This window comes from Chiroxiphia lanceolata, chromosome 17 (genome assembly GCF_009829145.1).
Source record: "Chiroxiphia lanceolata isolate bChiLan1 chromosome 17, bChiLan1.pri, whole genome shotgun sequence".
In the NCBI taxonomy this organism is placed as follows: domain Eukaryota; kingdom Metazoa; phylum Chordata; class Aves; order Passeriformes; family Pipridae; genus Chiroxiphia; species Chiroxiphia lanceolata.
In genome coordinates this window covers 12,422,046-12,447,203 of record NC_045653.1, presented here as the reverse complement: position 1 = coordinate 12,447,203, position 25,158 = coordinate 12,422,046, and the positions used below count along the sequence as shown (strand labels likewise).

The 25,158-nt window shown below is 43.1% G+C and overlaps 1 protein-coding gene across 2 annotated transcripts; it reads left to right on the top strand.

Moving 5' to 3' along the window:
• Window positions 1-84: 84 nt before the first annotated feature.
• On the top strand, window positions 85-25,158 carry RPRD1B (regulation of nuclear pre-mRNA domain containing 1B). 2 transcript variants are annotated; one of them, XM_032704652.1, is made up of 7 exons: window positions 85-349; window positions 1,852-1,981; window positions 3,028-3,161; window positions 9,208-9,320; window positions 11,139-11,265; window positions 12,289-12,464; window positions 22,664-25,158. In XM_032704652.1, the coding sequence occupies exons 1-7, from the start codon at window positions 199-201 to the stop codon at window positions 22,811-22,813; spliced, it is 981 nt and encodes a 326-aa protein (XP_032560543.1). In that variant the 5' UTR covers window positions 85-198; the 3' UTR covers window positions 22,814-25,158. The 2 variants fall into 2 exon arrangements, with proteins under 2 accessions (XP_032560543.1, XP_032560544.1); XM_032704653.1 differs by lacking the exon at window positions 22,664-25,158 and adding an exon at window positions 21,279-22,649 and having other exon boundaries at window positions 97-349.

Here is a 25,158-nt window from a genome sequence, read left to right as displayed (position 1 = left end):
GAAAAGTCGCGGATGCCAGCAGTGCGCAGGCGCAGGCGATGCCCCGGCTCCCTCCGGCGCTCCGTAGGCGGCCGCCCCGCGGCCCGCGGCGGGGTCAGGGCGCGGGCGGCCATCTTGTGGCGGCGGCCCCGGCGGGTTGTTGTCGGTGAGGCCGCGCCGCGCCCCCCCCCCCGCGGCGGGCGGAGCGGCTCCGGCCCCATGTCCTCCTTCTCGGAGTCGGCGCTGGAGAAGAAGCTGTCGGAGCTGAGCAACTCGCAGCAGAGCGTGCAGACGCTCTCGCTGTGGCTCATCCACCACCGCAAGCACGCGGGGCCCATCGTCGCCGTGTGGCACCGGGAGCTCCGCAAAGGTGCGCGGGGGAAGGGGGGGGGGGGGTTGGTTTGTTCGTCGGGGGCTGCTCCGGCAGCCCCGGGGCCGGTTCCTCCTCATGGCGGTGTCGGAGCTCCGCGGGGAGAACTTGGTGACCCGGGAGGCGGGAGTTTAACGGAGCCTGGGCGCTGTTTCCCTGCTGTTGTGGTTGTTTAATAAACTTTGCAGGGAAATGCCCTGTGTGAGGGGTGTTTCCTGGTGCGTGCTGATAAAGGCGGCTTTTGGGAAGGCAGGGGATAGAGACGCAGCGAAGTGTGGTTGTGAGGATGCTCAGCCTCGCTGCTCTCTGCGTGTAAAACAGAGACTTACGGATTATGTTCCTCTGGGTGTGCTCAGGGCAACTGTGTGGTGCTCCGGCTGTTTACCTTTTAGATTTTGGTTTTAAATTCTTGGGTTTGGATTAATACAATTCACCCATTACAGAATTGCATTAAGGGGAGAAGAGATAAGCAAAGAAAAGGTGGCTGTAGAGATCTACGTGTATATCTCAGTCTGTATCTCTTTGGTGCTGTCATCCAGAAATACTTTGAACTTTTTTTTCTCCTTGCAGATTAACTTAAGTTAAATTAAGGTAGTTTTCCGGATGGTTTAATCATGAAGTCAGGGAGGTTGGCAGTGTCAGTGTCTGGTGGAAGGGGGTTGGAATTAAGTGTTCTTTGAGGCCCCTTCCAACTCAAACCATTCTGGGATTCTGTGTGAATGCCCTGTTCCCAAGTTCAGCTCTGAAACCAGCCAATATCACCATTCCCACCCCTGGCACCAGCAGTGTGAGCCCTTTGGAGCAGCTGGAGTATCTTCTGTGTGACTGATATGAAATTTTGGAAGATCTGAGCTTGACCTGCTGTAGAAATGAGCACTTTTGTTTTTTGCTTCGAGCGTGTTTGTGGCCGTTGTGCTCTGAGGAAACAGTGAATCCCACTGATTCTGACCACAGTGAGATAGAAACTAGTGGTGTCAAAATAGGAAAAGTTATGGTATGTGGAAGAAATTCAATGTTGCTCTGTCACAGCATTGTTTGGAAAATATTTGGGTCTCTGCAATAGCTTTCTCCTGCAGTTTTACTCTGTTCTGAATTATGGGGTTCTGTATCAAGTATTTTTCCTGAAGTTAATTAATAAAAAATGAAATCCGTTGTTTTGTTAATTTACTGGTGGGTTAGGACAGCTTTTTTTAGTCATGTGTTTAAAATTTATTTATTACACAGCTTTTTTCAGAGTTGAGGGGTCACTGTGCGCAAAAAGGATTAAACTCATGTTTGTGTTATTGGTTAAAAAAGAGCAGAAGTGAAGAGATTTAGAACTACTTGGCTTCAGGATTCCTGACTTGCCTTGGTAACAGAGAAATATTTTGAACTTTGTTTTAGACTGCAAATCTATAGGCAACTTTGAAAGACACATTAATGATTCTGGGTAAAAGAAGTGAAAAATAAATGCAAACTCTCTCTCTCTCTTTTTTCTTTCCTTCTTTTTTTCCCTTTCTCAGCAAAATCAAGTAGGAAACTTACTTTCCTATATTTAGCAAACGATGTCATCCAGAACAGTAAGAGGAAAGGTCCTGAATTTACCAGGGAATTCGAATCTGTTCTTGTGGATGCATTTTCTCATGTTGCCAGGTATGTTGCTGCATTTCTTCAACTTTGTTCTCTAGGGATTTGCATCCTTCTTATTCAAAGTTTAATTCAACTGGATTTTGTTGTTTGTTATTGTTTTTTTAAGTCTCAGGGATGCTCCTACCCTGTCTCTAGTAGAGTTTGGATTCTGACTGCTTTGCAGCTGGGAACTGTTTAGTGTTAATATTTCTGTTTAGGTAAACTTGTTTATGTGTGAACCAGCCCTTCACACCCTATGGATCTCATTTCAGTTGTTCCCAAAGGATCTGGCAGATCTGTTCCTGAGCAGTGAAACTGAACAGTTGGGTGTGTTTATTAAAGCCATCTAATGAATGGCTCTGCCACACTCTCAGATGATGTTTTGGGTCACTGGATTGTCACCACCCCTCTGCTTTGAGCGTGGTTTCTTTGTGTGTTGCTTGTTCTACCTGGTCAGTAGTGTCCTTGCTGGAGGAAGGAAGGATTTCCTACATAAAAGGGAAGAAGTGATGCAGCCACCACCTTATCAGAAATGGACTGTAGTTTAGTTGAGATTTTCTCTAAATAGCGTAATAATTCCTGTTATCTCAACTAAGCAGCATCAATGCTCTGGGTGTTTGGTGTCTGTTCTGGAGGGCTGTCTGATGTCAGTGTGCTCTCTGACTGCATTTAAGTGCCTAATGATCCAATCAACCTGCATTTAATTGCAATGTTATTGACTGAAACAACTGTTTAAAGTTAATACTCTTGAGTTGTAAACATGTCAGCTTGAGGGCATTTTATAACTCTTCTTGCAAATTGTGAACGATAGCAGGTTTCTTCCTTCGCAGCTTTGCCTGCCTTTGCTTTGGGGTGGGAATGTGGGGCACTTCCAGACAATCTTTAGTTCCAATAAAGGGGGAAATTTGCCACAACTGTGTTTGGCACAGTTTGTCTCAGACACTGTGAGGAAGATTCTCTCACATGTGCATACATTTCAGTGGGTGCAGCTGGTAGTTTGGAAGATGCTCTCTTAAAACATCAGGAGTGTTGATCAGCTGAGCTGTAATGATTTTCTAATCTTTGAACAGAGAAGCAGATGAGGGCTGCAAGAAGCCCTTGGAACGACTGCTGAACATCTGGCAGGAGAGGAGCGTCTATGGCAGTGAGTTCATCCAGCAGCTGAAACTGTCTATGGAAGACTCCAACAGCCCCCAAACAAAAGGTAAATGCATATTGCTGCTCATGTGCATTTTGGTTTTAAATTGGTGTGTGTTTCACTGGAAGTACCATGAGGAGTTGAGCTCTGGGCTCCTTTATTTGAGCTGTAGCCCGAGCTGGTGGTGGGCATTCTTCAAGATCGTTGCCAAGTCTGATTTTGTGTAAACTCGTGGTTCTGGTTTGCAGGTGTGTTGCCTTGTGAGTTGTGGCTGGCAGTGAGCTTAACTCGAGGTGATGTGTGGTGCTGCTTGTGCAGACAAAATCCTGCAGGGCTGCCTTTTGGGGTGAAGGCAAGTCAGTTGTGCAGGGAACTGTTGCATCCACCTTGAGTCAAGTGTCCCACTCTGCATCTCTGAGACTGGTCAGCTGGGTTTATTATAATGGCTTATTCAGTGTTGTTAGTGCTTTCATTCTCGTGCTAATTGTTTTGTTTTGCATAGTTACTGTGTTTTATTATGATTCAGCAAGGAATTTTTAATAATTGAAGTCTGGAATTTATGCCCAGAAGCTTATCTGGTGTCTTTTTTTTCTTACATCATTTGGGGAAAATTTTGCATTATTTAACACCATTAGAACATCACAGTTATAACCTTATTACTGCATGAGACATGAGAAACTGAGCATAAGCTTGTGTTTACTGTGCTTTGATACTGCTTTGGCAGTTCCTGCTTCTTTTATAGCACCTGGAAGTGTTTCACTGGTAGTGCTGCAGTGGAAAGAGGGGAGCAGCAGGATGCTTAAACTACGGAAGGTGAGGTTTGTTAAAAATCAGGAGTGTTCTTGTCAAGGGAATATTTGTCCGCTTTGCAGCTAAAAGAAGTGGATGCCCCATTCCTGGAAGTGTTCAAGTCTGGGTTGGATGGGGCTTTGAGCAACCTGGTCTAGTGGAAGGTGTCCCTTCCCATAGCAGGAGGGTTGGAACTGGATGATCTTCAAGGTCCCTTCCAATCCAAGCCATTGTGGGATTCTGTGAATGTCAGTGTCACCAAATGAGCCTGAATGACATGGCTGCTCTGGTCATACTTTGTTCTATTCCCCACAGAGGTGTAATACTGTGAGAGAATTGGTTTGGTCATTAGTAAAGGGCTCTTATGCTGTGCTTAGGTGGTGAAAACAAGGTCTGATGGAGCTGGTATTTAGTGCAGAATTAATATGAAGACATGAGCATTAATGAGACCTGTACGTGAAGACTTAGACTTACGGCTGTAGCTTTGTGGTTTTTTCTCACACTGCTTCAAGCAGAGCTGCTGGGTGAGTGCCTTAGTACCTCCCACCAAAGCCCTTCTCCCTGCCTCTGATTGACCTATGACTTTTGGAAGGTGTTGCAATTTTTTGCCCAAATGCTGTGAGCCAGCTGCCCTGACCAAAGGAGTTGTCTCATCTGTGTGGGTCAGAGGGAGTCTGTTCTCTGAGGGGCAAAGGTGAACAGACTCTGTGTGAACTGGCTCATGTTGGGGTTCCTCTTGTCTGGGTGCAATCAGAGGACAGAGGACAGAATTTACATGCCTGAATTCCTACTGAACTCATTAACAGAGGATTTGAAGCTGTGAATTTAATGCACGTGGGTAGGTGTTTCACAAGTGTTCAACTTTGAATCCAAACACGTTGATAATTGATACCATGTGTTGTATTTCCTGGTCAGTTGTCAAACAGCTGTTGCTCGGTGTCCTCTCTCTCTGGCTGATGGTATCAGTCACTCCTGCTATTGTCTTCTCAATTTAAAAATGTTTGTACAAAATCAAACCCTTCCCACAGACCTTTGTCTGTGGGAAGCAGAGTGAAGGAATACAGATGCTGTAAGAACTGCTGTGTGCACAACTTCACTTGGCGAGGAACTTAGCTTTTGTCTGGATAAGAGAAGATATTAATGTAGTATCTTCTATTTGAGGGAAAGCTCAGGCCTTTTCATGAGTGTGAATGCTGCTGCCTTGTCAATTCATTGTCAAAAAAATCCTGAGATTTTTAACCTAAGAGAAAAAAAAATTGAAAAATTCAGCAAAGCTGTCCTTTTTCCTTGTTTTGACTGACTTGTTTTCAAATTAGCTTCTTAATGGTAAGAGCTAGTTTCATCTGGATTTCTAGGATAAATTGGTGTTTGAGTTTCTAGTGGGTGACTGTGTTGCAGAAGGCTTTGTTGTAGTTACTGTATTCTGTTTTCAAACAGAATAACATAAGCAAGATGGAGGTTATGGTTTCCTGTTTTGTAGCTGTAATGATTGTCATAGATGTGGAAAACCATGGTCCAGTGCTCATCCGAACCCCTTCTGACTTCCTGCATTTATGTGCACTGAGGGTAGACACAGCTGAGACACATGCAGTATAAGCGTCTGCAGACTGGTTCAAGCTGTGCTGTTAAAATGTTGGAGCTCCTTGAGAGCATCTGGTGCTGTTGATAACGAGTACCTGGTGCTTTTCTTCAGCCCAAGGAATGGCAACAGGTCAGTGCAGGTAGTTCTCTGTGGCTTTTTCATGTTGCAGTATCTGAAATTCCTGGGCTGGTGGGTGCTGCTGCTCTCTGAGCAAGATGGCTCTGCTTGGCTTGAGAGCACCACAGAGTTGTGAAGCTTGTCAAAATGAGGCTGAGTCCTGTGTCAGTGAGGAAAGATGCCTTTAAAGCTCACTGGTGTGTGTTGCAGTGGTGCAGCTTGTTTAGTGAGTAGCAAGGCCTTGGGTAAGGCACAGAATTCCTTTGGCTGCACATGCTAAATTCCTGCTGTGGAGCAGAGCTGATTGCCCTGATAATGAAGCATTCTCTTCAGAGAGGCAGAGAGGTAAAAGAACTGGCCCTTTCTAAGCATTGTATTCCCTGTTTTGACTCCTCGGTGGTGCAGCTGACTACCAGATTTTAGTCTTTTGGGTTCCTTAAGGAGATCTGCATATACATGGAAATGAGCTTTTGAATATTGATGTATTGTTTTATCTGTAAATGTATTCGTTAAGCTTGCATTTGCTTTCTCATTAATCTCATTTTTATTAGAATGTTTCTTTTCACAAGCAATAGGGAAGAGAAGAACCACCCATTTCTCTCAAAGCCTGGAAAAACTAGGTCTTAGAGGTTTGATGTGAAACCCTTCAGGCAATACAACCGATCTAGCTGACGTGTTTTCTTTTTGTTGTCTTTGTAATAAGCAGTTGAAGGAGGTCCTTGAACGTGCTGTGATGTAGGAGTGTGTCACTCTAACACAGAACTGAGCTGCTCCCCGACTGCTCTCATTGTGTTTATGTTGCAAATTTTGGTGCAGGAAGTCAGACCTGTATTAAAAAACAGAGAAGAACAGAGAGGAGAGCAGGCAGGGAGGCTTCTGAGGGCAGCTGAAATAAAGGCACCTGGGGCCAGGTCTGGGTGTGGTTTTGGAGCAGGACAACCCCAGGTACACTTGAACTAGAGGAGACTACCAACAAATACATGTTGTAATGAGAACTAAAACAATGATGAGTAATCTACCCCAAAGAAAGAAAGAGTTAGAACAGTTGATGGGGGATGCTGGACCATTAGAAGCCTGTTTACCTCTAAAACCAGTCCTCAAGAGATGAGAATAAAAAGGTAAGCACCTGAGATGGGAAGATCTCCTGGGTTTCCAGCTGACAGGAAAACTCATACATACTCAGCAAGGCCTTTGACTCACCTTCCTCAAGCCACTGGAGACAGTTTGAAGACTGAAAAGTTGGTGCAGAAATACTTCTACAGGTCTCTGTGGACATTGCAACAGCAAGGTAACAACCTGGAGTGTCACTGCAAAGCTGTTAGGAGAGCAATTGTCTGTTGTTTTGGAGAAAGGAGGTGCCTTGCCCTATGGAGGTTTCTAGGGAGTAGTTTGGTTTCTGAGCTGTGAAGAAGACCCCAGTGAAGCAGGAAAGCTGACTTCATTTGTAGTAGGGGCTTTTCTCTTTAAGTCCACTCAAGATGGGCTCTTGATTTTCCTGGATGGAGCTGTCAGTATTCTACAAGGATTTCTTGATTTATTTTTTTTTTTCAGGTATGTGTTACAGTCTGATCAGTCCTGGTTGCTCTCAGTGCTTGCTTTCCCCTTCTCTGGCTGGATTTGACAGGCTTTTCTGGAAGCACAGGCTGCAATGGTTTAATTGCTCCTGGCTGGCAGAGTTTGAAAGCTGCGCAGCCAGGGTGTGTTATAATTTGTGCCATGCTTCTGTTCTCTTTCGGGGGTCTTTTTGCTCTGTATGCTCTTGAGTTTGAAAATAGGTGTGGGTCTTTTTCTATTATTTTGATTAAATTGAGGTGTTGTTTTTAAGATTTTCCAGCGACTGGTGCTTAGGGCTGCAGGTACTCAGCACCACCTACTTCAGAGTGGTTCCAATCAGACTCACTTGGCCTTGGTCAGATGGAAAATTCAATGAAGTTTTGTATCCTCTGTGTTAGAGTGGTGAGCAAGTGTAATGTGTCTTGTGGTAGACAGTTGGCAGCACAGCAGGAATAGCTCTTCAGCAATTTGAATCTCAGCTCTCTCTCATTTTAATTTTCACTTGTGTGCGTGCTGCGGTCATGTGTTCTTCTGTTGGTTACTGTGCTTATCCTCTGTTGGTTAATTACTTTATGGTAGGTACACACAAGTGATAAACAGTGATGGCCTGTTGTGTTGGGCTGGGTAACTTTAAATGCTCTCTTTGGCCATTTATCATCTGCTTCTCTCCTGTTCAACCCAACTCGTGTCTCTTGCAGACCTCAGTGGGCAGCAGCTGTTTTCCACATTGATCTGGTGTCTCACTGGTTTGTCAGTCAAATTATCCAGCACTCTGACATCAGTTGGGTACATACAATAATTAGACTGTCCCTTTTTCTAAGCAAGATAGCTTTGCTCTAGCAAACATCAAGAGTCCATTTGTTTTAGGGTAACTGTTTTCTGTGCTGCTTTGCCTTCCTCGAGTGAATCTGTTCTCTAACAGATGTGTTTGTGTCTGCCTTGGGAAGGTCGTTTGGCTCTTTCACCACCATGAGCAGGATGTACAGCACCTGTGACTTACTCTGCATTAAAATGAAGTTTTTTCATATGTCCCAGCTGACAAGGCAGGCAAAACTGCATTTAAAGACAGACCTTTTTGTTTCCTCCCTCGTTAGAGTGGGGCAGGCTGTTTTTTTTTAAATCAGGTGATCTTGGATTTTCCTGTGGATCAAAGAATGTATAGATTCTATCCTTGAACTCTATGATTATCTCAGCAAGACTTGATTCCATTGAAGAGATGTTCTCAAGACTGTCCAAAGCTTTCATAGCCATTACCCAGGATCTTATTAATTTTGGTGGCAAGTCTGAAGAATAATCTGTCTTCTTCTGAAGGTTTTGTGGCTGCATCAAAGACTGCATTAAAACTTCTGACTCTTTAAATAAGCTGTCTGTTCCCTTTCAAGCTGATGTTTGACATGCTGAGGTTCATTTAAACAACACTGTCTTGCTTTATGAAATCCCTATTTCTGAAGTGTTACAGGTTGCCTGGTTGGAGACCAGTCCATGCCCTGCCCATCGCTGTTGTTGCTGTCACATCTTGGAGTTGTAGTTTCACAGAGCTGTCCCAAAGCCTTTATTTTGTTGGAAGAATGGAAGCTTGAATAACCAGCAGTTATTTTGTTGATTGTGGGACCACAGTGAGCACGTACTTCATGCAAAAAGATAACTTGAAATTCTTCTGTCTGTGTGTACTTTGCATTGTTGCTTCATTTCTGCTGGTAGAAATCCTCACCTGCACACAGTGTTACCCAGGGCATCTAAGCAGGGTTGAAATCTGTCATTTATTGACAAGTGGCACATTTCTTTGCCTTTCCTACCTTCAGTGTAGGAGGCACAAACATGTATGCAGTGCACACTGCTGATGTATGTTCTTGTACTGGCGTGTACAGAGCTGCATGTGGGGGCAAAATCAACCTTTTATTGCTGTTTTGCATTTGAGTGTTTGGAGTATGATGCCAGCTTCAGAGTCCAGCTGTGATCGTCCTTCTCTAGAGAGCTTAATCATCAGAGCATCTGGTACAATTCTTTTGAAGTAGGAATAGTTAAGGTGGGCAGGTCTGGCATCCAAGTGAGTTGTTTCTTTGTCTTCAGTTGCAGAGGAGAAGAAGTCTCTAAAGCGAACTTTCCAGCAAATACAAGAGGAGGAAGATGATGATTATCCTGGGAGCTACTCACCCCAAGACCCTAGTGCTGGGCCACTGCTGGTATGTGGGATGAGTTGAGCGTGGGAGAAGCTCTGGAAGTCACACAGTCATGTCCCCTGTGTCCCAGTCATATCCCCTGTGTCACAACCACAAGGTGGAGCTGACAACAAGTGAAATAGATTTAGCTGAGAGATGCAGTTCGGGGCTGAGAAGTCCATGTGAAATGCAACAGGTTCTTTTTATTCCTGTTGCAACACTGTGCCACTTCTGAGCAATTCCAGGTAGTCTTAAGTAGTGCTGCCAGGAAAGAATCTCAGAGGACTGCTAGAAGAACAGACCATATTTTAAATTCTTTCTAAGATAAGTGTGTAACCTCTCAAACCCCAAGTTGTAACACAGTCAAAATGTAATTATTTTTTTGCAGGCCATTTCTTTCAATAAGCTGTTAAAAAGCTCTACCTTTGATAGGTTTGTATGGAGCTGGTAGGAAAACTGGCTCTGAAGACTTTTTGAGGCTCACACATTAGGTGTGTGGAAATAGCTGGAACGAAGTAGAAAATCACTCTGGCCATTTGAGGCTACAGAATGAACATATGTTAAACCAGAGTCTATTTGAAGAGGATAAAAAATTACACCATCCATCTGGTAAACTGTAAACATTGAAAAATAAAAATAAATAACAGTTGTCAAGGAAATAAGCGAAAACTTTTTTGTTGTTTTTACCTCCAGATGCCTTGCAGCTTATGGTTTCTCTTGCTGATAAACACTCTCTGTTACTGTTGGAAATCATTTGCAGTTTGCAAGGAAGTAGTAAATATTAGGTAATGGAGTTTTGTTTTTCAGATAAAAAATATTTATTTAAGATTTATCAGTTTTATTAGTTTTCAAACTATTGAACTGTAGTTTAAACATCAGTGTTTGTGTTTACAGGGCTCGTCTCCCCTTTCAAAAACCTCCCATTGAAACTTCAGTACTTTTAAAAGAAAGAAACAATACTTTGTTCTCCCTGATTACGGAGTCTCTCTTTCCCCTTTTTTTTATTTAATTATTGTTTTGAGCAAGGAGGAAATATGGCATGTCAGGGAAGGTCCTCTTCAGGCTGTCCTCATCCATGTCCTTTTTAAGCTGGGATAAGTTTTGAATTCATTCAAACTGACACATCTTTCCTCAGTGCACTAAAGCAGCTGAGAGCGGAGCTGAGGGCAACCCAGTTCAGTTGCAGAAAGCTGTGTTCTTGCAGAGAGCTGACTGGGCTGGCTGAGGACAGCCATGGCTTTGCAAAATCAGGACATTATAAACTTGGCTTTAGCAGGAGGAACTTTTACCATCATCGGAGTTTATGGTCGGTAACCAGTTACACGGTTCTAAACCTCGTCACAAAGGAAATCTGACAGTTTTGTTTGGTCTGAAAGAAATTTGGGGTTAGATATTTTTGCACCTTGGGAAGAGGGAAAAAAAAAACATGTCCATACAGTCCTGTGAGGCAAAGAGTCAGGGATACTTGTATAAAAGATTCAGTCCCACCTTGAGGCAGCACACAAGGCTGGTGGCTGTGTCTCAGACTGGTGTGGTCATGTCCTTCTCATCTATGTCTTAACGTGATCACTTCTCTTAATTGGAATGAGAAGTTTTCCACTGCAGAGTCTTGAACAAGCCAACCCTGCTGTGATTATGTAGGAGTTCCTACACACTGGGATAGTGTAAACTCAGTGAATGCTCCCTGTGTTAGGAAGCAACGGTTTAAAATTTATTTGAAGAAAATATTCCCCAAATAGTGGCTTTCAAAGGTAGATGAGCTCAGCTGCAGTGGCCCACATCCCTGGGAAATGGATGTGGTTAAGGTTACCTGGTTTTACTGTTGGCTCGCTTGACTTGTAGACCGAGGATTTGATCAAAGCCCTACAAGATCTGGAAAATGCAGCGTCAGGAGATGCGACAGTGCGGCAAAAAATTGCTTCCCTGCCTCAGGAAGTTCAAGATGTTTCATTACTGGAGAAAATTACAGGTATGAGACTGGTAGATGAATGAACATGGGTCCAAAGAGTAACTCAGAAGTCAAAGTGTGGGGGGTTTTTTTTAAATAATTGTAATGGTGGAGTGAATTCCTGCTTTTGTGTCCTTGCTCTCTAGCTCTGGGGTAATTAAGAGATAGCAGTCCTGTGAACTAACATCGAAGATTAAACTTACATAGCTGCTTCTATTTTTTTTGGCTTGGACCGAGGCTTTTGTACTTGGAGAGCATCAGCAGCATGTTGCAAGAATATAAAGGAAATTGGACCAGAGTTGTCAGATGGGTGTGTTTGCTTTTGAACACCGTGACTGTTAGGATATCTTGGAATTTTTATCAGGCTATGCTTAGTACACACAGACTCCTTGATTGTTATATTTTTGTGTTCTATCAGACTGCTGAGTATACACACACTCCTTGATTGCTATGGGAAAGGAAACTCGCTACCCCCATTAATCTGTCAGTCTTTGTTTAAATGAACTTTTACAATTACATTTGAAAAGTAATTTTAATAGAAGCATTTAAAGGTTGAACTGATATGACTCTTGTTCCTGGAGGGACTTTTAATTTAAAACTGATTATGAACTATCACTCTTAGACTGTGTGCAGTTCCTAGATTTGTGTCAGTACACTGGGAGTTATTCAGATAAAGGAGGAATTAACAAGTGCACACTGTTTAAAAATGGAAACCCCTGGAGTTGTGTACCTGAAAGTGCTGCCTAATGTTTTAGTTTAATTAACCTGTTCATAGAGGATGACTTCATAGATTTATATCCCCCCTTCTCTTGACATCTCTGCAAGGATAAAATGCCGTCAGTCCTGTCAGTGTCTAAAATACAGCCCAAGAAGAGGGAGTATGTCCTATTTCCTGTGTATCCCCTGTCATAACAGCTCTTATTTTCCTGTCAAGCCAGAAGTGTGTTTACAAACGAGACACCATTGTGCCTGCGGCTGGTGAATTGTAAACGACTGAAAGTTTTTAAACTTTGTCCTCTAAATTACCCAACACTTCACACGCAGACAAAGAGGCCGCGGAGCGGCTCTCGAAGACGGTGGACGAGGCGTGTCTGCTGCTGGCCGAGTACAACGGGCGGCTGGCGGCCGAGCTGGAGGACCGGCGCCAGCTGGCACGGATGCTCATCGAGTACACCCAGAACCAGAAGGACGTGCTAACGGAGAAGGAGAAGAAGCTGGAGGTGAGCGCTGGGTTACCGGGGCCGGCAAGCTGGTTGGCTCACCAAACGCTCCCCTTTCACTCCTGATCTGTGGGTTTCTCCTGAAGGGGGATGGTTCTTGTTTTTATCTTTACATTTTATTCTAGTTGTTGTCTTTAAATTTCTTTCCAGGTGTTATCTTTACGTTTGATTCTAGGTGTTACTTTTAGGTTTGGAATAGAACGTGTAAATCTGGAGGATGCAAGTCTGTTCTCATGTTCAGTTTTAATGTTTTAATGGGCACCTGGAAGGCCGAGAGCTCTATACTTCTTAAAATGAAACAGACTCACCTAATACAGTTGCTTCAGATTTACCCTATTTTTTTTATGACATCCCCCCTTTTTCAAAAAGTCAGTCTCCGTTTACCATAATTAGCTTGGGGGTTTTTATATTGCTTTGTTTTTTATTATTCTTTTCCTCATTATTGGGTGCCCCTCATCTGCCTCCCCAGCCCTTGCTTTATAAGGGGAAGCAGTTTAAGCCAGATCAACTCTCCATCCTTGAACAGCCACTTACCTGTCACTTCTGTGGTGGAGTGTAAATGGGGCTGACGGTGAAAGACAGTGAACTGCATTTCCAGCTCCCTTGAACAGGGAGGGCAGGACCCTAAAGCAACACGGGGCTGGCTGGGCCTGAGCTGAGCCCCCCTGCACGGCCCAGCACCATGTGAGGCTGCACAGCCAGCTGTTTGCAGCTGTTTATCCAAAACGTGCTTTCTCCATGGAAGTTCTTCCGGCACCACCTCGCGGGACTAGTGTGGAGTTTAATTAATGGCTGTGGTTGTGTGTCACTCTGCCATCTGCTAAACTGCCCCTCGGTGGCACATTAAGGGCTCCTCTGCACCGTGGTGCTGGTGATGAACAGCTGCTGCGGGCTGGGACGGGAGGGGACGTGGAGGACAAAATCTCCTGGAAGGAGACTCTGCTGCAGCGATTGCAGGCTCTGTTTACTGTCATGGCAGACCTTGTCCTCTGACAACTCAGCAGCATTGTTCCCAGATAAATTTCATTTGGAGTGTTTTCTTTGCTGTGTGTTTATACTAGAGTTTCTCAATGCCTTGTGACTGAATTTCTTCAAGCGTAGTGTCGGTCTTATGACTGACTCAGTGAAAAGCACTTTAGACATGGATACGGATAATGCCATAAAACCAAATCCTGTTTGGCACCTGATTTATTTGATGTGGAAGTCTTGGATCAGGTCTTGGTTTTTTTTCTTGTTGAAAGAAGGACACCTGTCTAGTAGAAACATAAATCCCTATGTGAAAAAAACCATAAATGATAGACGTATTGCTGCTTGGTTTTAAAAAAGGCAAGAAGTAGGTAGCAAAATGTTGCACAGTGATGTTTTAAAAGGCCCAGAGCAATCCATAAATTTGAGTCAGTTGAAGACTGTGAAACTGAGAAATCCATAATGACAACATGAAATTAAAATTTCTAATGCACTAGCTGAAATGTTGTGACAATTGTGGGGGTTTTCTGTTTGAAAAAATATCTTTTTTTTGGAAGGAATGTTACTTGAAAATTATAACTCTGGCAGAGGCAGAAATGTAATCCTGAAAATTAAGTGTTTCGCTGGCTGAGCTGCTTTGTTAATGGAAATAATCCTGCTGATGGCAATGGGACAGGCTGCTTGCTTGCTATGGGGTGTAAACACGGGTCTTCATGACATTGGAAAATAAAGAATGATCTTATTTAAATATCAGGATCTTATTAAATATCTGTTTAGATTAGCATCTCTGTCGTTCTACCAGACACGGTGCCTCAGTGCTGTAACAGTCTAAACAGTTGCAGGAAATGCCACTCTAACACTGAACAGGAGGCATAATTGATATTCGTGTCAGCTCTCAAACCTCAGTGAGGGATGTTGCCTGATTACAGCGTTCCATTGTTCTGGCCTTGTAGAGGGTTAATAAACAGTGGAAGATGCTGGTTACAGATAAGGCAGGCCAGATCTGCTTATCAGTTTTGTTTGAGACTTTGATGTTCTCACAGTATTGATAAGCCTGGATTTTTCTTTGTAGTGCTAATAAGCATTTTACTAGAAGGATCTGAAACTCTTGTAGCAATTATAAATGTATTAAAAAGCCAAAACATTTACTCTGGCAAAGTCTGAAGTGAGGAAATAACTTAAAACAATCTAATTTTACGTATCTTCTGATTGTAGGCTTTGCTCTCTGGGTGTATCTTTTCCACAATCTTTGGTACTATGAGTTTTACGTCTTGTGCTATAAGTTTCCTGACTCAGATGAGAGGATGTTTTTGGACAGAAGATGGATTGTTTACTTTGTTATCCTAATCTAGCCAAGACTGCTGGGTTGGGGAGAGGGGCTTCTGACAGTAATATAAGTCAGGGCTTTATTTTAACATGTGGAAATGCCTAATTTGGAAATCACTCTGGATGGTTTTTTGTATTTTATTTACTCACAAAGTCTTTCACTGTGATAACAATGGAAGGAGCTAATCTGTGTTTTTTGAAAAGCAGCTTTTGTGTTCTAAAGAGCTGCAGTTGTTTATTAATCCTGTTAATGCTGTCCCTCATGAAACAGCAGATTGTCAAAACACACATAAACTCCCTGTGTTTGTGTGGTGGGCTAATGCTCAGAATACTCTGTGATGTCAAACCCCTGTGACACAGCTCCTGTCCTCAGTTGCAGAAGAGCTGTTTAATTGAGGGACACTCTGCTGAGAAAGGTGGCTTTGGAAAGGAATTACACATCAGCATGGATACAGCTGGCATGAGTAAGGGCTGAAACAGTGAGGGGTGAAGAAGCACTGGTGATATGAAGGGAGAAAACTGGCACAGAGCCTGAAGATCATAACATATGGACAAACTCTGGTTTTAGGGTAGCAGTGGAAAAAATTGAAAGTGTAAAAATTAGGATTTCTTTGTTGGGGGGTTAAGGTGATACCTTGATTGTAGTCTAAGAGTGCTTAGAAGGAGAAGGCAAAGTTCCTTTATTTCTGGCAATCAGCCAAATCAGCTGGCCCAAAACTGCTGCCAAACAGCCTATAGCAAAGTGTACATGTTTAAGGGTAAACAGTCCATGGGTTAACTTCCTGAAAGGTGTGGTGGATGCTGCTGTTGAGTAGCTGAACACCAAATTTGTCTTTGGTGCTTCATCTCGCTCAGCAGTTGTGGGCTCAGCACTGCAGCTGCTCTCTGATCATCCACGGCTGGGCTGGATCAGAGGTGGCCTGGCCTTTCAGAATAGCAGGTGACAGGAAATGAAATCTGCTTTCAGACAGGTGTAGAACCAAGAACTGTTGTTTTCTATAAGTGTGAGATAAGATGTCTTTGTATCTCACATGAGTATTTAACTTGTAATGAAAGTTCCCTGATTTGTGTTATTTTTGGCCACTGCTGCCCGGTTACAATTACAGAGCACAATCATCTGGGGAGGTTTTTGTCCTCCAGCACCTGAGCCTGCACAACTTCAAGGGGAATGGTTGTCTTTTGAAGTCAGTGCACTCTTCTGGAATGCATGGCAGGCAAGGAGAAAAAATCCAGGGAATTAGTTTGCGTAAAACTGAAATGTAGCAGCGAGATATCAGGGAGAACATTCCATGTTGGTGTACCAGGCAGCTGTAAAATGAAGTCAGGTAAATAGATGGGACTGGAAGAACCAAGGGAAAGCAGTGCTAGGAAATGGCAAATTGTGTGGAAGCTTTATGGGTACCTGAAATAACTACTGACAGTAGAAAACCTGGAGTAAGTGAAGTTGTTTTAATCTCCTGGGGAAAAGAGGCAGAAAAAATAGAGATGATTGTGCATTCAGAATTTCTGTTTTGATTTGCAGTCAGTGGAGGCAGTTCTTTCACGTCCCTTCTGTCCCTGTGTTTGTGACAGGAGGAACATCCCATAGCACAGACAGTACATGTATGTAGTGCAGTGTGTATGAGGGGGTGGATACAGTCAAATGAGTGTGTTTGCATGTCTGCATATATAAATATAAAGAACATACTGTATTTAAGATCCAGTTTAGGGGAAATGTTCTGCCTCTTGACTGCAGCTGAAAAACCGTGACTTAGAGTCCTGCTGAGAGCTGTGGGGGTTTTTAGATGTTTGTGGGTTTTAATATTCATGGTTTCAAGGCACCTTTAATAAGGTGTTAAAGCCGTGCCCACAGGAATTTGCAAACCCTCTTTGATAATGCATCTCTGAGGGGTGAAGTACACTCTCACTTGAGGTTTTCTGGACTGCCCAGCACTACACATTTTCTTGAAATACAATTTGGTTCAGTGGGTTAATAGGCAATTTGTTGCTGTGCTACTTCCACTGCCTGGCTCTCTGTAGCATGTCAGTGTTGGCATGGCTTTGTGGCTGCTGCTTCCCTCAGACAGGAATTCTTGGGCTGTGATATATTCATCTCAGTGGTTTACACAGTAAAACAGGAGGTGAACTTTTAGTTTTTCTGCCAGGGAACAAAACTGTCAGTATTTCACATACATGGAGTAGCAGGAGCAGCTGTGGGAACCAGCAGCAGAGGGGTTGGCTCTGCGCCCCGGGCAGGGAGATCCTGACAGGAACACCCAGACATGAGTGTGTCCATGGGGTCTGTAAAACCAAAATGGTGATTACTGGGACAAGAAGTGCAGGGCTGTGCACCAGTCCTGCCAGCTGTGAGCCAGTGGTGCCTTTGGGGGTGGGACAAGAGCACAGGATACAATTCCATGGGGAATCTGGGTCTGCTGGGCCGTGTATGGCTCAAGGCAACATCTGTGTTTCTTTGCACGATGCAAGGATCCAATTTCTACATTTTGTAGGTGCTTGTAGGCATTTATAATTATAGTAGTGCTGCAAACAGAATCATACTAAACAATAAAAACAAATAAAAATCATCCAATATTAACATAAAATATTTTTATGCATTTTACTGAAGTAAATGAGCGTATGACCACTCTTTTACTTAGCTATAAAAGCATTAAGATGCTTGGGGAGGTGAATGTGTAGCTGCTTGCTTGTACCCTAAATGATGATTTTTGCTGTGAACATCAAATGTACCCTCCCAATGTTTATTTTAGGAAGGGTATTTTGCAAATGAAGCAAGTTTTCGTGTCCATCATACAGCAGCAGCCTGGACCCTTTCTGAGAGCTTTTGAACGTTTCAGAGGCTAAGGCTTCTCCAGCAGCTGGAGAAATGCTCTGTGGAGGCTTCTACTGCTGGCTCTTCTGTTGTCCTAAACAAAGAGGAGAGCAAGGAGACGAGTTGCAGTTTCAGAGTGTGTAATTCTGCCAAGAGCAGAAACACGGTCTCTGCTGAAGCGTGATGAATGATGCCACAGAAGAAAGAAACCTTGTCAAATTTGAAAGAGCAAGACTGAACAAATTTAAGGTCTGAAAATGAACTGAAACTCTGTAAGGAAATACATCATTCAAGCTCTGATTCCTGGACTGCATCTTTCAGATAAAAACCTCAGATTTACTGGTTTAGTGCTGCTGCAGAATGAGGAAACCTGGCTTCACCACTGGCATTTGGTTTCACTTTGCTTTTGAGGTCAGTTCTGCTACACTGAACTTGTGAAATGGCAGAACTTTCCCTTTCTGTTCTTATTCTAACATGTTTTAATGAATATGTTTTAAGAATACTTTACAGTACTTTACTTGCCACATAAGTGGCAAGGAGAACAAGCTAAGGAATACCTAATCAACCTGCTGCAGTAGTGTGGTATATTTAATGTTTATAAAGACAGATTTTACCTGATCATATAAACACATGCCTGTCAGACCTCTCACTTCATTACATGCTCTTCAAATTTCTGCTGATCCTCTGGGGCATTTTCCCCTAACTTCTGTGGTCTTTTGCTTTCCTACAACTGGCTTAAGCTGCAGCATATCAAAACTGAGACTGACTGGCTGCTCTTCCTATTCACTTTCCAAATTCTCGTTAATGACTGGATGTTTTTCAGTGGATGCAATTGCTGTGTTGACTTACAGCGTGTTCCTGCTTGACCCTGCACAGGGATGGACATGTCCAGTGCACTCTCTGAGCCAAAATAATCCGAGTCCGTGCTGTGGAACTCGACAAGGTGAACCCGGCCACGCAGCAGTGCTCGGGATGAATTTCCTGTCACGTCGATTACAGTCACTTGTATAACGTTCAAGCGAGGCTGCTTTGGAATGAAGCACACTTGTCAGATCCGTTCAGTGGTGGTTAGTTCTGATTTTGCATTTGTTTCAAGGACCAAGTATCTGACTCTCTTGGTCACTGAGGACGTAGAATGCTGTGCACCGAAAGGGAATGTTGATTAGCAAAAGCATCCGCGTGGCACAGTGCCAGCTTTTTCTCTGTCATCCTGAAACTCCTGCTTACAGCAGAGATCTCATTATTTTGTGTAAAAAAAAAAAAAAAAGGCAAATAGCATCCAAATACTATTAATCTTAATATAAGCCTACCGTGCAGTGAGGCAATTAGCTCTACACACGGAGTACAAATGAAGGCCTCGGGAAGCAGCGGCTTCTTTTAACTGTGCTTGGCATTTGTTCAGTTTCATGGAGTAGAAGGATCTTATGCAAAAATCTACAAGTTGCAGTTTCAAAGCATGTCAAGGGCTATGTGAAAAACATGGTTTCCCGTAAAACCTCCTTCTGGAGTCCTGCATTGCAGAATGTGACCGGAGCTTGTGGAAAAAGCAAAACCCCCAAGCTGGAAGGGGGTTCCTTGTCTCTGCTGCTGTGAATTCCCAAGTGGAGCAGCCAGCATTTCCTGTCCCAGCTCCAGCTCCCAGTCTCTCATCTCCTTCCATGAGTCAGCACAGCTCAGGATCAGAGGGATGGAGAGGGTTAAGCATGCAGGGGGCAGTTCTCTTTCATGCTCTGTTGTGTATCCAATCCAGTCCAGTCAAGTTCAGTAAGTATTCCTCTATTCTAGGAAATATTTGGTTCCTGGATTACTCCCTTAGTTTCCATTCCTGAATTCAGTGATGTTTTTCTGAGCCAGAGTTTTTAATGGTTTGAGGGCTGTTGCTGCCTTTTCTTTGTATTTTTTTCTCTATATATAATTTTTTTTTAGTTTGTTTTTGGACAGGTAAGATTTAAACCTTTTCTGTGGAATAATTAATACTGGCATTAACCTACTAGTAAGGTGGAATTACTTAGAATTGAATGGAATATGGTTCTCAGGGTGACTTGATTTCTGTTTTCTTTGTCATCATATATGTACAAAAGTCTCTCTTCAAATTCAGAGGGTATTTATGGTAGCTCAGTGTTCCATGTAGCTCTCCATGTAGAGTATCCCTAAAAATTGGGATATGTTAAGTGCAGCATTTTCCTAAACATTTGAAACTGCTGATTGTGAATCTGGAAGCATGTTGGTGCTGTTAATATGCAGAGGAATTGCTCCTGAGTCTGTGTTTGCCCTCACATAACCAGAATAGTGGTGTGGTTTGCACACATCTTGGTGGGTCTTCGTTTCTCAGCGTGTTTTCTCAGAAGGGGGCTGTCAGGCAAGGCATTGGCAAGATTCCCACTCCCATAAATAGTTCTGTTGGGAAAGGAGTGTTGTTTGCATTTAACATAGTTGTAACAGTTGTGCAGATCCTCTTCAAAAACCTTCGCTCCCAGTCCTGACTGTCCATGAGACATGGCAGATCCTGGTCCTCTTGTCAGATTCGCCCTGGAAGTGGAAGGACATTAGTCTTTCCATGGAGGTTTTTGCATAAATGTTTTATGTGGATCCATAATTGGATCCATAAATCCATAACTGTTTTGCCTGGACCTTGGCAATTCAAGCCACACTTGAAGTATTTTTGGCTTATGTCTGGAATTTGCACCTTCTGCCCATTTCTCAGACCTGGAGGACTTGCCAGCTGTCTTGCCCTTCTTATTTCTTTCCTATCTCTAGTAAGAATTTTTACAGAAGAAAGAAGCACCTGCTGATACTCACTCTTGACAGTTTGACATTCTTGAGGAAGGGCTGCCTGTTCTTTCCTGGCTGGATATCCATAACTCCCTGACAGTGGCCTGAATTATGATTTTTTAATTTTATTTTAAGATTGTCTTCTCGGGATGTCTGAGTCCAGCCTCTTCCACCTTCTGTGAGCATTTGGAATAGAGTAACACAGTAGATATTCCTGTCTCCTGCCTTGCAGTGCTGGGGATGTGCCAGCTGTGAGCAGAGCAGTCTGGGCACCATCTCTCGCTTTCCCCAGTGTTGGCTCCCACATTCCTCTTGGAGAAGAACGCCAAGTGTTGGAATGCTGTGCCTCTATGGCATCCCTCTTTTTCTGCTGCTGTTCTCTATTCATGCTAAAAAATCTGGGAGTTTGTTTTTGTTCTTTTGTCTTCATCTCGTGGCTTTCTCGACTTGTTTCCCTCTTTAAGAATTCCCTGAAGAGTGTGACTAGGGATGTGGGTGCATTCTTATTTTGATCCTGATTCTCTGTCTTTCATTAAAATAAGAAAAATCCCTGCAATCCTAAACTAATGTGTCACCTTCTCTTGATTTTTTTTTTGTTTGTTTTGTTTTGTTTTGTTTTGTTACTGTTCTCTAGGCCTGAGAGCAGCATCCTGCAGTTCAAGGAACTGGGAGGGCTTTGTTGGGATTATTTCAGTGTGTATCCTGTGTGTATTTACAGATGTGTTTGGTTATGATGGTATATTAACTCACAGGGCCTCAGAAAGGATTTAAGTTTGAGATAGGCTGTTAAAAGACATTCTTATTTGGTGCTGGCAGGAAATTTATGGGATATATTTACATAGTTATTGCAGGGAGTTGTTGCGATTGGCGGTGGCTCTCACTGTTCTGATTCAAAATAAGGAAACACAGAGAGTGTAAACTCCTTGCTTGTAACCCCACAGGAGCTGCTGTGCTTTGATGTTTGGAGAAGGTGAAGAGAATTTCCATCACTGAGAAGGTTAGAAAGTCTGGATTAAAGTTGTAAACTCTTCAGAAAGATGTTTTGATTAAACATGTGCCTAGTTTTGTTTGATCTTCATAGATATAAATTTCTGTTCTCTGGTAAACTGTTCTCTTTGCCAAGTAATTAAGAAATAAAAAGTAAGTTGATATTGCAGCTGGCTGTGTGGGAGCCTGTTCTGTGCATGGTTTTTATCTTAATCTTAGTGTTTCCTGCATTCTGGAGGTGCCACAAGAAATAGGCCTTGTGTAGCTGGGTAAAGACTGACACATTCCAAAAGAAATTGTCATATTGGGGTTTTATTCCTTCAATTTCTGTCTGCTGTTGCATGAATGTTTAGAATCCCAAAACTTTGAAAATTGCATAGACATTGATCTTTGGTTGAGCTCCTGTATTGGATAACTTGGATGTGTGTTGGGCTGTTCTTAAGTGCCCTCTAAACAGAATTGACCAAGGTATGGTTCTTTCTTCCATTTTCAGGGTCCAAACTCCTCTCTCTCCTCATGACAGATGAGTCACTGGTGTCTCTGAGATACAGGGGGATTTCTGCACGTGGACAGGGATTTCTCACTGGACTTTTACTGCCCAATCCAGACCTTTATTTGTGGAAAAGCTACAAGTTTCCTCTTCAGGGATTTTTAACTTACTGTTTTTCCCCCTTTGTAATAAAATTCTGAATATTTTAGTGTCTGTATCCAGCATGGGTGTATCTTTCCCTGGTTTACAGTCAGTGATCCTGCCTGTGTTTCCATGCCAGTCTCACAGCACAGCTGCTGGGGTTGTAACGTCAGTCATCCAACAGCTCATTGAGGAGACCCTCAAATTTGACAACCCAAACTTGGGCTTGATTTAATGACTTGAAAGAGAAAATTGGATTAATTAAATGTTCAGAACTGATCAAGCTCGAAAGCAGTGAGCATTGTGGCAGCATTGTAATACCTGTGGTGTGCCTCAGCCTGCAGCCTCTGACAGCGGGGGAGCACTGGCAGTGGGTGAGTCAGTTTTTTGGGTAAGAACACAAGGATAGAGAGATCTCTGCAGTGAGACTTCTCTCAAATGCTCTATCAGTGCCCCCCAGTGGGGGGCATTTTTCGTGTAAAATAAGTAAGGCAGGGCAGGGATATTGGTTTAGGGATGCCAGAGGCTGTGGGCAGGCTGTGAATTCTGGTGCAGATGGCAGGGTCTGCAGTCGTGCCAGCAGTTGCTCAGTGCACCAGGGCCTGGCCACCCTCTGTGAGTCTTCACCTGGAATATACTCCTGGTTTAACTAACAGCACTGTTAATTAACCTGTGCTTAATCTTTGTTCTCCTGTCTCTTTTCCTCAGGAATATAAACAGAAGCTTGCTCGGGTAACCCAGGTGCGCAAGGAGCTGAAATCCCACATCCAGAGCCTTCCAGACCTGTCACTGCTGCCCAATGTCACGGGAGGTCTGGCACCTCTGCCATCTGCTGGGGACCTGTTTTCAACAGACTAGAACAAACCCTGTCCCCCAGTTTCCATTATTACCAGCAGAAGTAAGAAGACTCTGGTGTTGGCTGGAAGTCCAGTCTTCCAAGTTCTGCAGTAGGAAGGAACTTGCAGACCCTGCTTTCAACCTCTTGGCTGCTCGTGCTCACCCTCTCTCTGTGTACACTGGCTCATGTGAGGGGAGGAAGAGGAGTGAGTTCTCTGAGCTCTAAAGGGAGTGGGGGTGGTCCGTATAGGCAAACTTCTCTCAGTCTTTTCACATACTCCTTAGTTACTGTTTGCTCTTAGCACTTGCTGCCCCCACAAAAGTCATGAGAATCATGTACACACATGCCTGGGAAGCTTTCAGAGGAAGGTTGACCATGAGGCATCTTCCCTCTGTACAAATATTGTGTTATTTCTGAATAAGTCTTGTCTGTTTTAGTTGGGTTTCTGAGCCTCATCTCTGAGAGCAGGGGAGCCTGGAGTGGGCCTTGTAGGGGGGTGTGTGCATGTGAGTTCTGTGCCACATCAGCATGAGGGGAGGGCATCTGCTGAGCAATGGGACAGGGAAAGGCTTTTCCTAAACCTGCAGTTCCTGCTGTGGGCCTGTCGTGAGGATAGTTCCCATTTGGCAGGGGCATAAATTGAAATCACAGGCAATAAAAATAAGCAGCTTTTCTTTGTGAATTAGAGATAGACTCAAGTTACACTGTGCTGAGCAAAGCAGAACTGGATGTTACCTAAGTGGGAGTGGAAGTAAATTTTGTTCTAGCTACCTTAGATTTATACCACATTTTTCCTCTTCATTATGCAAAGTTAAATAGTGATGGAAGCTTTGGTTTAATGAACTGAGAGCCTGGAGTGGTGTATGGCATCTGCTGGTGTCCCTGTGACAGACATTGTCTGGTCTGCTCTCAGGATGGTTACATTGAAAATACAGTGCTATAAGCTCTCTCCATAGCTTTAGTGAAGTTGTCTGATGTACAGAAGTTAAATGTGGTATAAATATTTATTTATATAGAAAATAGACCCATATATATGCACATATCCTGTATGCACATGTACCATGTCCATGCATGTAGATATTAGAAGGATGTACTTAATTTTGTGTCACAGATTATTGTGAGTTGATTTTTATAATCAGGAAAAGTGTAAAAAAAAACAAAAACAACCAAATTTAAAAAGCTCTTAATTCCATTATGTTGCTGGCTAGTGTTTTAGCTGCCAGGGGTGTAGTTACATTTCAGTTTGTGTGTTAGGTCTGACAAGCTGGACTCTGATCACTGAACCATTCCAGTTTGGATACAATTCTGTTTAAATTTAGCACCTCTCACTATAAACAGGTTACATTTCTGGAGACACTTGATCTGGTAACGCAGGTTTTGCAGCACAGAGGCCGAAGTGAGCTGAGGTGCTGTGTCTGTGCCTCCCTGTGGTCTCGAGCTGCTGATGTCAAAGCCGGGAAAGGAAATCTGCAGAAACACAAAGCTCGTTCTGCTCCACATTAATTTATTTTGCAGGGTGTTCAGTAGCCCATTCAGCACTCAGTTACAGCAAACAACACGGCATCTTTTGATCACTAAGTTGTTCAGAAGCTCACGTCCTTTTCCTACTGACAAGTACTTCTTTTTGTCCTTTTTTAACGCTCCTTGCACCCTCACTGCCCAGCCAGGAAATGTGTTTTTAGTTTACAGGAATTTTTCCAGTGGCAGAACTGTCTGTTCCCTGAGTTGGTTTGACTGTGCAGCCTTTTATGGTCCAGACTTTAGATAAAGCACTGTACATTCTCTCTGCTTTTGCCAAAAATGAAAAACAAACAAAAAAAAAAATCCCACCAAACCTCGAGAACCCAAACCAAAAGACTCTTTTCCATCCTGACTCAGCTTATGGAGTTACCCCAAGGCTGCTTAAACCAAGTTATTTTGAGCATTGATTGAATGTGTATCCATTATAGGACAAAAAAGCTGTCAAAAAATGATGTAGACAAATGTGTTGGCATCTCACACTTGTGTTTCAGGCAGATCTGTGAGAGAGTTGTCTTTTTTTTTTTCCTTTTTAATTGAAATGTTTTGATTTTTTTTTCCAAATATATGTGTGTGTTTTATTTTGCTTAATTTAAATGAAGTCTTGTGGGTTTTAATTGTATTTGTTTTACTTTTTGGGCAAAGGGCATCTGGTGAACTGGGTGACATTCTCTCAAGGTTAAACAGATTTCCCCACGGTGTGTCTTTTTTTAACAAAAGCTTAAATCTGTATATTGAATTGACTTAGGAATTAATTTAGACATATAGGCTGCCATTTGACAGCAGTATATTCTGAAATGTCTGATAGATATCTATTTTTGAATAAAGAGGGTGTCATTGAACAGTA